The 13296-nt window shown below is 40.4% G+C and overlaps 2 protein-coding genes across 2 annotated transcripts in view; both read right to left on the reverse strand.

Moving 5' to 3' along the window:
- LOC138184168 (uncharacterized) overlaps window positions 1-13296 on the reverse strand; it is a 353608-nt gene that overhangs the window by 87363 nt on the left and 252949 nt on the right. The gene's annotated exons all lie outside the window — the stretch shown is intronic.
- Window positions 7718-12837, reverse strand: LOC138179021 (uncharacterized). Its single transcript, XM_069111431.1, has 3 exons — window positions 12798-12837; window positions 11306-12693; window positions 7718-7818 (listed from the first exon to the last, which is right to left on the reverse strand). Exon 2 carries the CDS (start codon window positions 12655-12657, stop codon window positions 11311-11313), a length of 1347 nt encoding a protein of 448 aa, XP_068967532.1. The 5' UTR covers window positions 12658-12693; window positions 12798-12837; the 3' UTR covers window positions 7718-7818; window positions 11306-11310.

Consider the following 13296-nt stretch of genomic DNA (forward strand, 5'->3'; position numbering starts at 1 on the left):
GCGAATGGCCGCGAATTCGGCGGAAGAAGCGTGAGGATATCGCTGACACATTAGGCACGTCGGTGTTGCGCTTTGACGGCGTAGCGATTTAACAATTAACTGCGGCGATTCGGCACTCGTAACACTAACGGCAATGACCTCAGGTTCGATAACGAATCCGCGGTCAACGGGATTTCGAATTTAAAACTTTCGTCAAAGTCTAAGTTAGACTATATGTTAACAGGTGAAATATTCACGGATCGCAAAGACGTCACTTAACTCATTGACGAGACTGTTCGCGAAAGAGTGTCTCTCCGTCACGGTGACGCTGCAGAGGAAAACTACGATGGGGTGTCTCAAAGGGCACGACATCATCGGATTCGTGGAGAAAAGTCTTCGTTCGGAAAGTGAGGGAAATTAACGCTGTTAATTGGTCAATTTCCATGTTGGTGGTTAGATGCTGGCGTCACGTAAAATAACAAAAAGAAATAAAAAAAAAGAGATTTGTAGTGAAAAATAAAAAAAGAAACTTTATTTTTCTAACAACAATCCACTTTACAATCCACTTCCGAACTCTAGGCGTGACTTTTCAAGACAGAAGCTCTTACAATTTGACTTTCGATCGGATCCGATTACTTTCTTTTGTCATCCCTCAACATCCCCACCGTCCATGCATTTGCTAGGTGTTCGAGACCGTTGCCACGTGCTGTTTCTTCTAGAACCTTCGGTCGAAGGACCGTTGGGATGTTGATGGTTCATTAGGCACTTCAGCGATATACATTGTCGCTGAGTGCCGCCACATCTTTATCTCCATCGTCAGTCCATCGGATTTGAAGTATGCCAGTCGTGACACTAGCTTGAGGGAAAGTTGCTAGTGGGAAATGCGTCAACATCTGGTAATCATCTTACCTGAAGAATAGGGTCTGTTTATGTACAACTATTTCTTCTTAATTCTTAATTTCTTTTTCTGGAGAACTATACTATTACCCTATACCTTTGTTAGACAAAGCGTTCATCCCTTTATTCGGCGACTGATTGGCCTCGAGCCCAAGCTCACTATGATAAATCTCGAACAAATACAATCGGATTTTATGACGACAATTGCTTAATTACGGTTACGATTGGAATCTATATTATAATGTTAAGGGATTTTCCCAAAGTTCCGAAGGGATAGCTTCGGTGTCTTTTCACCTCCGACATATATATATGATAGATCCTCACTGCTACTAGATGCAATTAGTACGACAATGTAAATGTGGTATACAGGGTGGTTGGTAACTGGCGGTACAAGCGGAGAGGGGGTGATTCTACACGAAAAATCAAGTCGAAAATATAGAATGAACATTTTTTTTTTAATTCTTTTTTTTTTTTCAATTTTTCCATCGAGACAACGATCTACAGTGAGATCCGTTATAACGAGACGTGATAAAGTGCACGCGTACCGAGCGAAAATTCAAAGTCGATTTTCTCGAAAACAAAGCCTCAAACGAAAAATTTTTATTCTATATTTTCGACTTCTTTTTTCGCGTAGAATCACCCCCTTTCCGCTTGTACCACCAGTTACCAACCACTCTTTATATATGTATTTTTTTTTTTTTTGCCTGATATAGAAACATTTTGTTCAGTTTGAAAATTGTGTTCTTTGTTGACCGCGCGGTCAGATTCGCATTCACACGCATACACGACAGTCACACCCGATCTGGACTTCACTGTCAGCACCTTAAAGATGCTTGACGCTTTTGACGCGGTTATATTCCATTCTTACATTAATGATTTAGAAATTAATTACGTGTTTAATCCGAATGTTTCCTGCATTATTGGTATCGGATACAAAAAAATATATACAGCACTTTTCACTTTTTATAGGAAATAAATATTGATTATTTGTCATATATCACGGTTACAGGACTTGATGCCTGTGATAACCTGAATAGTGATAGTGTTTAAATTGAGGTGTTTGGTAGCTGATAGTGCATTCAAGGAACTACTCATGATGTTTAACGAACAACAATTTATTAACAAACGATTTAACAGACAGAGTCAACAAATAACAATTAACAGATATGATATGACAAATAACTGGTAACAATTAACAACTAACAATTAACAATTAACATCAAGGGTTCGATCGGCACGTTTGCCACGCAATGGCATTGAGGATTTGTTCATTTGACAGTTCGAGACAGACTGTCCTTTTGCTCTATAAATCGAACGGATAGTTCGCGTCATTGACCATCGACATCCCCACTAGCGTACGTTCATTAGATGTACCGCGGCGGTTGGCGCGAATGGCCGCGAATTCGGCGGAAGAAGCGTGAGGATATCGCTGACACATTAGGCACGTCGGTGTTGCGCTTTGACGGCGTAGCGATTTAACAATTAACTGCGGCGATTCGGCACTCGTAACACTAACGGCAATGACCTCAGGTTCGATAACGAATCCGCGGTCAACGGGATTTCGAATTTAAAACTTTCGTCAAAGTCTAAGTTAGACTATATGTTAACAGGTGATCTCAGTCTACGGGGTTCCGCGAAAAGAAGTCTGCGTGTTCCATATATTTACCTTTTCGATGCTGAATGTGAAAGGTAAAAGTTTGTAGGTAAGCCCACCACCTGTGAACTCTGTTATTTAAATATATTTTATTAATGCTTGCCGCCAGGGACTTACAATCAGTGACGACAAGAAATTTTCGTCCACGTAGATAGTGCCGAAAATGTTTTACGGCGTTTACAACTGCCAAGGTCTCTAATTCATAGGGCGAATACTTAGATTCCTCAAGGGTAGTTCTTTTACTATAGTATTCTATTACCCTATTTATGTCTTCAACTTTATGCATCAAAATGGCACCATACCCCTTCGCACTAGCATCGGTATGTAGTTCGATCGGGTAATAGGGGTCGAACGTAATTAACACCGGCGCATTAGTCAGGATGGAAATTACCCTTTGTCTTATTATTTCATGCATATACATCCAAGCAACTATTTTTTTACTTGGAGCATGTGCAAGTGCATACAGGGGACGCATTAAATGTGCATATTTAAAAATGAATTTTCGAAAGTAACAGGCTAAACCTATGAACTGCCTAAGCTCTCTGGTTGTCGTTGGTGGGGGTAAAGAACGCAAGGCTTGTATTTTACCCGGGTTTTGACAAACGCTTCCGTTATGAATTATATATCCCAAACAGGATACCGACGTCTTTAAAAAAGAGCATTTAGAAAAATTAAAAGAAAATCCAGTTTTAACAAGTATATTTAATACAGTATCCAATCTTTCTAAAGCTTGATCTATCGAGTCGGCAATGATTAGGACATCATCAGAGTAAACAACAACGTATGAATAAACGAGGTCGCCTAAGGCATTGAGGATGGCCCTCTGAAGAACGGACGGTGCATTTTTCAATCCAAACGGCATCACCATGTACTCATAATGTCCGTCGGGCGTAACGAACGCTGTATACTGCATCGAATTAGGATGAATGGGAATTTGGTGAAACCCGCCGGCCATGTCTAGGCTAGTAAAGTATCTCGCATTTTTCAGCCTCCTAATCAAACTAATTTTAAGAGGGAAAGGGTACTGATCTGTGACCGTATTCCTATTTAGCTCCCGAAAATCGACACACAATCTGTCTGAGCCGTCCTGTTTCTTCACGAGTAACATAGGGCTCGCGAATGGTGACCTACTAGGCCTTATGATTTTTGCTGTAATTAGTTCCTCTATCTTTTCATGCATTATTCTCCGCTCTTCCTTGCTAAAGTTGTAAGGATTTCTTCGGACGGTGATGTTAGAATCGATTAAATTTATTTCTAATTGGCCCGTACTTACGCGAGTACATGGGAAATCCGCAATGAACGAATCTTTAAACTCATTCAGAATAGAAATTAATCGACTTTTATCGTTACCGATTATATCTGTATCGACCTCGATAATATTGACCTCGTCTTCCGCGGTTTTGCTACACTCACTAATTGTCTTTGTTTTATAAATAACGAGGCTGTTTCGCGTAATATTTACGCCAAAACCTTGATTGAAAATTTCATGGCCAATCATGATATCGTATTTTAAATACTTATCATCAACTATGTGGAAAGTTATGTCCAATATATATCCGTTAATACATACAGTGGACAATAGCTGACACGTACTTTTAACACGAGTATTTGCTATTCCTCGTATTACTACTATATCAGTCGTTTGTTTGCCACAAAAATTCGAGGACAGGGAACGTTTAATTAATGAGCATTCGGCTCCAGAATCGAAATAAAATGGGTAGAACTCACCCAGGTGACTTAACGTACCAGTTGGGAACTCCACTACGCAGGAGTAGACTCGACGTTCGTCATCGAAGTCATGGTTTGTCCTCCGCAGGGACGGACAATAGGGACCGATATGGTCCTCCCCACGACTCTTGAAGCAATTAACCATTGAGGATATACTTAATTTCTTCCAGGACTTTTTTATAGGAAAAGGGTCTTCGGTCTTGATATCCGTTTCAAGTGCTATTTGTTCAATGTGCTGATCTTGTGCGCTCACTTGACGAAAATTGATAGCGTTGATTACTTCCGCCATAGTTACATCTTGCCACTTCACCTTCAGGAGGGAGCGGAGACGAATGGCGTAAGCTGCCATGTCTTCGTCTTTCTGCGGTTGTTCAATGCATATACTCATTAGCGTCGAGGCTGCTGTATCTTTACCACCAAAACGCGTAGTAAAAAGTTCCTTAAACATCGGCCAGGTAATCTCTTCGCCGTTCACTATCTGCGTAAACCAATGCGCTGCAGAACCCTTTAGAGCATTTTTTAAAGCAGAAACTAGCGCGCTGTCTTGTAAAGGGTTGTCCTTCATAAGCAGATTAGCAGCTGCGCACCATGCGGCTGGATCGGCGCCCGCGATTTCAGGGTCAAAACATGGTAGCACTAGATTTATAGGTTTCGCACTCGGTTCCAGCACCAGCGTCTCAATTAACTCGCGCATGATGTTCATATGTTCTTGCACTGCTATTACCGGCACTGATTCCACTTCCGATGTCGGGTTGGCGTTGGGATTAGGGTTGTGGACGCTTGATGAATCTCCACTGGCATTAGCCATCATGGTGATACAATAAAGATAGAGTTTTTTAACACAAGTATGGATACAACCGATTTAACAATTAACACTAACGGCAATGACCTCAGGTTCGATAACGAATCCGCGGTCAACGGGATTTCGAATTTAAAACTTTCGTCAAAGTCTAAGTTAGACTATATGTTAACAAGTGAAATATTCACGGATCGCAAAGACGTCACTTAACTTGTTGACGAGACTGTTCGTGAAAGAGTGACACTCCGTCACGGTGACGCTGCAGAGGAAAACTACGATGGGGTGTGTCTAAGGGCACGACATCATCGGATTCGTGGAGAAAAGTCTTCGTTCGGAAAGTGAGGGAAATTAACGCTGTTAATTGGTCAATTTCCATATTGGTGGTTAGATGCTAGCTTGAGGGAAAGTTGCTAGTGGGAAATGCGTCAACATCTGGTAATCATCTTACCTGAAGAATAGGGTCTGTTTATGGCGAGCCACCGGACAGAACCCGTTAGAATGTTTACTGTCGAGTGCCCCTACAACTATTTCTTCTTAATTCTTAATTTCTTTTTATGGAGAGCTATACTATTACCCTATACCTTTGTTAGACAAAGCGTTCATCCCTTTATTGCGGCTACGTTCGGCGACTGGTTCTCGCCCCGAGCCCAAGCTCACTATCGTAAATCTCGAACAAATACAATCGGATTTTATGACGACAATTGCTTAATTACGGTTACGATTGGAATCTATATTATAATGTTAAGGGATTTTCCCAAAGTTCCGAAGGGATAGCTTCGGTGTCTTTTCACCTCCGACATATATATATGATAGATCCTCACTGCTACTAGATGCAATTAGTACGACAATGTAAATGTGGTATACAGGGTGGTTGGTAACTGGCGGTACAAGCGGAGAGGGGGTGATTCTACACGAAAAATCAAGTCGAAAATATAGAATGAACATTTTTTTTTTAATTCTTTTTTTTTTTTTCAATTTTTCCATCGAGACAACGATCTACAGTGAGATCCGTTATAACGAGACGTGATAAAGTGCACGCGTACCGAGCGAAAATTCAAAGTCGATTTTCTCGAAAACAAAGCCTCAAACGAAAAATTTTTATTCTATATTTTCGACTTCTTTTTTTCGCGTAGAATCACCCCCTTTCCGCTTGTACCACCAGTTACCAACCACTCTTTATATATGTATTTTTTTTTTTTTTTGCCTGATATAGAAACATTTTGTTCAGTTTGAAAATTGTGTTCTTTGTTGACCGCGCGGTCAGATTCGCATTCACACGCATACACGACAGTCACACCCGATCTGGACTTCACTGTCAGCACCTTAAAGATGCTTGACGCTTTTGACGCGGTTATATTCCATTCTTACATTAATGATTTAGAAATTAATTACGTGTTTAATCCGAATGTTTCCTGCATTATTGGTATTGGATACAAAAAAATATATACAGCACTTTTCACTTTTTATAGGAAATAAATATTGATTATTTGTCATATATCACGGTTACAGGACTTGATGCCTGTGATAACCTGAATAGTGATAGTATTTAAATTGAGGTGTTTGGTAGCTGATAGTGCATTCAAGGAACTACTCATGATGTTTAACGAACAACAATTTATTAACAAACGATTTAACAGACAGAGTCAACAAATAACAATTAACAGATATGATATGACAAATAACTGGTAACAATTAACAACTAACAATTAACAATTAACACCAAGGGTTCGATCGGCACGTTTGCCACGCAATGGCATTGAGGATTTGTTTATTTGACAGTTCGAGACAGACTGTCCTTTTGCTCTATAAATCGAACGGATAGTTCGCGTCATTGACCATCGATATCCCCACTAGCGTACGTTCATTAGATGTACCGCGGCGGTTGGCGCGAATGGCCGCGAATTCGGAGGAAGAAGCGTGAGGATATCGCTGACACATTAGGCACGTCGGTGTTGCGCTTTGACGGCGTAGCGATTTAACAATTAACTGCGGCGATTCGGCACTCGTAACACTAACGGCAATGACCTCAGGTTCGATAACGAATCCGCGGTCAACGGGATTTCGAATTTAAAACTTTCGTCAAAGTCTAAGTTAGACTATATGTTAACAGGTGAAATATTCACGGATCGCAAAGACGTCACTTAACTCATTGACGAGACTGTTCGCGAAAGAGTGTCTCTCCGTCACGGTGACGCTGCAGAGGAAAACTACGATGGGGTGTCTCTAAGGGCACGACATCATCGGATTCGTGGAGAAAAGTCTTCGTTCGGAAAGTGAGGGAAATTAACGCTGTTAATTGGTCAATTTCCATGTTGGTGGTTAGATGCTGGCGTCACGTAAAATAAGAAAAAGAAATAAAAAAAAAGAGATTTGTAGTGAAAAATAAAAAAAGAAACTTTATTTTTCTAACAACAATCCACTTTACAATCCACTTCCGAACTCTAGGCGTGACTTTCCAAGACTGAAGCTCTTACAATTTGACTTTCGATCGGATCCGATTACTTTCTTTTGTCATCCCTCAACATCCCCACCGTCCATGCATTTGCTAGGCGTTCGCGACCGTTGCCACGTGCTGTTTCTTCTAGAACCTTCGGTGGAGGGATGTTGGTGGAGGGTTGGGATGTTGATGGTTCATTAGGCACTTACATACATACATACATTGTTGCTGAGTGCCGCCACATCTTTATCTCCATCGTCAGTCCATCGGATTTGAAGTATGCCGGTCGTGACATACCCCCCTGGTTAGATTGATCTTGGTCCTCTAAGATCGTAGTAGAATGGAATTATTTATATGTAGATCGAAGGATATGTTTACACCCTTTTTTTCTCAGGGATCGCTATGAATTGATTTTCTGCATGTAATGGTACAAAAGTTATTTCGTTTATCTTAAATATAGCAATTTTACAATATTTGATAGTGTTCGAGAAGCTAATAATTTCAAATCAGGTTGTAGTTTTTGATCGTGAATTGGTTGGGTTTGTTTACAAAGCGTAATTCCTATCCCGTGAATTTAAGGCAACTGATTAGGAGTATTATTACTAGTGCTAGGGTCAGTATTATCCTGAAAAAAGTACGCTTTCAATCGGTTACCATGTATCTTTTTCTTAGCATTGTCGATAGAAATAATGTGATAAGGAGTTTTCACATCGTTAATCCTGTAGGGTCCTAACCATTCAATGTCCAACTTATCTCTTTTATGGTCGTTGTGAATTAAAACAAAGTCTCCTTTCCTAAACACGGTCTGAGTTTTAACAATCTTTCTTTCTTGGTCTCGCTTGTACCGTTGCTTATTCTCAATAAGTGTTTTGTGAGCTGTTTCCCAATATTTATTCAACTGTTTTTGCCAAAGTGAGTACATATCATCATAGGTAAGTGTGGGGAATTTGGATATTGCGGAAGGTAAGTTAGCTTTTCGCCCAAAGGTCAATTCAAAGGGAGAGAATCCTGTTCCTTCATGTTTCGCGGTGTTGTACCCTAAACAAATGAAATTAAGTACTTCGTCCCATTCTTTGTCATTGTCGTGTAATGCAGTACGAATTAAATCTTTAACTGAGGCATGTGTTCTTTCGAGGGATCCGTTACTCTGTGAGTGAAATGAAGTTGTCTTGACGTGTTTGATTTTAAAAGCTTCTTCAAATTTCGTCATTAAATCGCTAACAAAATTTTGTCCCTGGTCTGTTAGGATCGTTTTTGGTGCCGAAAATATGTAAATATAGTGTTCAATGAGCGCGTTAATTATGGATTCAGTTCGTTGCGTTTTAAGGAGAACTAGTATCAGATATTTCGTAAGTTCATCGTGAATTGAAAGTATGTATTGGTTTCCGCGTTTGGTTTTCGTCATCGGTCCTATGATGTCCATAGCGATTTTGTCGTTAGGGTTAAGTGGCGTGTCCGAGATTTGTGGGGATTCTTTGGGTCTGATACGCGTTAGTTTCTCCTTTTGACATGTGTCGCATGTTTTCACGAAGTTTTCTACTCTTTCTAAAAGTCCGGAAATTTTGAATTTATCCTTGATCCGTTGATACGTTTTTTGTATCCCTAAATGTCCTACGGTGTCGTTATGGTTTTCCTTTATTGCTTGTAGTATTTCGTTTTCGTCTAGTTTTAAGATGGGATTAGGCGCATAAGTAATTTTCTTGTACGTGTCGTTAAAATATATTAGCATGAGTTTAATCTGCGTTTTCTCTAATTCAGTGAAATCGTTATTTCCTATGCCGATTTTTGTCATATCTTTAAGAATTTTGTAAAGTCTTTTAATCCAAAGTGTCTCGTCGTATTCTCCTAAGTCGTTTCGAGTTAATTGGTAAAATGTTTGGTCATTCGGTTTAATTTCTAAGAGTTTCGGATTCTCGTTGTTGTCTTTCCATGCGTTGAATGAATTAGTGTGATCAATTACTAGGTCGAGGTTAACTACTTCGTCGCGAGCTACCGCGTGAACTCTAGATAAAGAGTCTGCAGCTGTGTTATCTTTACCCTTTGTATATTCGATTTCATAGTCATATTCTTCGAGTTTAAGTCTCCAACGAATCAGTCTGCTAGAAGGGTCTTTGCAATTGTGTAGCCACTTAAGAGCTTGGTGGTCGGTTCGAATAATGAAGCGTCGTCCTAACAAGTATTATTTTAATCTTTTCACGGCCCATACGATGGCTAAAAGTTATTTTTCCGTCGTGGTATAGTTTCGTTCGGGTGGATTCAGTGTTCTTGAAATGTAACAACAAGGACGACCGTCCTGTGACAGTATTGCTCCTAGTCCTTCGTTACTTGTGTCGGTAGTTAAGGTAAAGGTTTTGTTAAAGTCTGGATAAGCTAATATTGGGAAATTACAGAGTTTGTCCTTTAAAGTATCAAAGCTCGTCTGGTGTTTGTCAGTCCAATGGAATGGTGTGTCCTTTTTTGTTAAGTCTGTAAGGCTCTTCGCGATTTTGGAAAAGTTTCGAATGAATTTGCGATAATAACCTGCTAAACCTAAGAATGACTTCACGTCCGTGGCATTGCGGGGTAATCGAAAGTTTTTTACAGCGTCTAATTTCTTGGGGTTTGGTTTAACTCCTTCGGATGAAACTACATGGCCTAAGTATTCTAGTTCCGGTTTTACGAATTCACATTTGTCCGGTTGCAATTTAAGTCCTAATTCCCTGAGTCTCTGAAATACTATCGCGAGGTTTTCGTTATGTTCTTGAATCGTTTTTCCGAATATCACTATGTCGTCCAAATAAACAAAGCAGTGTTTTCCTACAAGTCCAGTTAAGGCTCTGTCCATTAATCTTTGAAAGGTAGCGGGTGCGTTTTTAGGTCCGAATGGCATTCGATTGAACTGAAAATGCCCTTGCGGTGTCGAAAAAGCGGTATATTTTTTAGATTTCTCGTTCATTGGAACTTGATGGAATCCTGAGGATAAATCAAGTGCCGAAGAGAATTTTGCGTTTCCTAGTTGTGTTAATATGTCGTCTATATCAGGTAAAGAGTAAGCATCTTGTTCCGTGAGTTCATTTAGTTTCCTGAAATCGATAACTATCCTCCATTTCTGTTTTCCTGAGGCATCTAATTTTTTCGGAACTACCCATACCGGAGAGTTATAAGGGGATTCGGATTCTTCTATAATATTTTTCTTCAACATGTCTCCTATTTGTCGCGAAATCTCGTCACGGTGACATTCCGGTGGTCTATACGATCGTGTGTTAATAATTTTGTCTTTGGTTAACGAAATTGTGTGCTGAGTTAAATTAGTACAGGGCAAAAGATCGGTTTCTAAATTAAAGATGTCGATATAATGGAGAATAATCTTTTCGATGGATTCACGGATTGGTTTTTCAATGTGATCTGTTCTCACTAGGCTTTTTAGTTTTGATACGTTAGAAAAGTCATGAGAATTTTGAATATTGCTAGAAATTTCAATGTTTTGCTCACCAGTGTTGATAAAACATACTTTAGTTGGTTTGCCTTCCAAATAGATTGTTTGAACTCTGTTTTCTCCAGGAGTCAAATGTATTGGTTTCTGAAATAAAATGGTTTTGTCGTTTAATCGGATTTTGTCGTTGGATATTGAATAATTATACTTCTCTAAACACGGTAGCCCAATGATTCCGTCTTCGATAATAGGGAAATTGTTCGGTACTATGTGAAAAATGTGATTTTGTCCAAAAATTCGTTTCGTTACGTATTCGTTAGTTTCGTATTTGTCTCGTCCCATAGAAAATTTTTGTTTAAGCCCTATTTGTATCGCGTTGACAGTGTTGTTACGTTTCACCAGGTTTATCCCTGCTCCTGTGTCGACCAGAAATACTCGCTCTTCGGTTCGGGTTGACAAAAATATTGCGAGTAGTCTTCCTGTGGCGATGTTGACTCGTATGTCTCGTACGGTTCGTCCATCTCCTGGTTCGATGTTGTTTCCTGTATTTCGTCCCTTTTCTGGACTGCCTGAATCCTTGCGGGTGGTCGATCGCGCTGGCTCGGTGGTAGAAAATTTTGACACTTGTTGGCAATATGTCCCAGTTTTCCGCACTTGAAGCACTTGATCTGCGCGCGTTCAGCAGGTGGTCTATTTTCTATTTGGTTAAATGTAGCAGGTTTCTCAGCTACTGGCGTGTTAGGCGATCTTGATGGTACATTAGATCGTCTTACCTGCATTAGCTGGTTGTTGGGGCGATTACTAGCGAAAGGTAAGCGATTACATGACCAATTAGGTTGTCGTTCTTCTCGCAAGTAGCGTTCTACATCGGCTGCCTTTTTTTCAGCTTCCGCAAGATTCAAGGGTTCACTGCTTAATAGTATTCGCCCTATGTCGCGTCTGAGTCCCATTAGGTACACACGAACAGTCTTCTTCGTGATTTCTTCGGTCATAATTTTACGTGTCAGTGGTTGTGGGTACTCATTGGTTACTGCGTACAGCAAACGGTTGAGTATTCTTCTAAACCGAATATTAAAACATTGCACTGATTCCTCGCTCCCCTGTCTCAACTCTCGCAATTGTTCTTGGTACTCATCCGAAGTCACTTGTGCTGCTAAATTATTTCTCAGTGCGTCGTACAGATCACTGTAACACTCAATAGGAATGTTGCGAATACTTTGGGCTGCTTTCCCCACGATCTTTTCCACTTTTATTGCTTTTAGCAATAGATCTTGCTCCATACAGCGACCCTTCATACTTCTCACTTCTTTGATGAAGTCTTCAACTCCTACATCATCATCTCCGTTGAGCGTTGGGATGTAGTGTATTGCATCCTTAGCTCGTAGAGTGGGAGGAGCGGGCGGAAAATAGCCTCTTTCTTCCACCTCGGATTGTTCGATGTCGAGGTGGACAGGTGGGATGTCTGGAGCTGCTAACCCCGACAGTTTGCGTGCTTTTGCCATATTCCCGGAGCGATTGATTGCTGTCGATGCACTTTCATTGTCTTCGGTGATAATGGAAGCAAAGTCATCGGTCGTAGGGGATTCGAACCCAGTCCGTAGCGCTGCGACGGTTTTCCCGAGATTCTTGATTTCTGCTGTCCTGTGTCTATTCTCTTCGTCATTTTGCATAGACACACGTAACATTTCCTCTCGTAAAAGGGCAATGTTCTCGTTCTGTTTCTGAATACTGTCCCATATTGCTCGCAACATTGGGTCAGTTGAGGTTGAAGTTTGAGATTCCTTTGCCTTACACATTATTGCGCTGATTTTACTATTTTCAGACGAAGACGAGTCTTGGCTACTGAAGCTAAATTTTCTTTCACGGTAACGTACAAAGGAATCCAGTTTACCTTTTATTGTCACTTCACTTGGTCCGTGATAGTTACTTTGTTGTTGCGGATGACCGTAGTCCCAAATAATTCTATCATCCATAGATGATGAATGTCTTTTGGTTTCCGAACAAACACTTTTCACTATCCTGGCAGGATCGCCAAAATGTCACGTAAATAACAAAAAGAAAATAAAAAAAAGAAATTTGAAGTGAAAAATAAAAAAAGAAACTTTATTTTTCTAACAACAATCCACTTTACAATCCACTTCCGAACTCTAGGCGTGACTTTTCAAGACAGAAGCTCTTACAATTTGACTTTCGATCGGATCCGATTACTTTCTTTTGTCATCCCTCAACATCCCCACCGTCCATGCATTTGCTAGGTGTTCGAGACCGTTGCCACGTGCTGATTCTTCTAGAACCTTCGGTCGAAGGACCGTTGGGATGTTGATGGTTCATTAGGCACTTCAGCGATATACATTGTCGCTGAGTGCCGCCACATCTTTATCTCCATCGTC

The sequence above is a fragment of the Bombus flavifrons genome, chromosome 1 (genome assembly GCF_040668555.2).
Source record: "Bombus flavifrons isolate JBK064 chromosome 1, iyBomFlav1_principal, whole genome shotgun sequence".
NCBI classification, from domain to species: Eukaryota; Metazoa; Arthropoda; class Insecta; order Hymenoptera; family Apidae; genus Bombus; species Bombus flavifrons.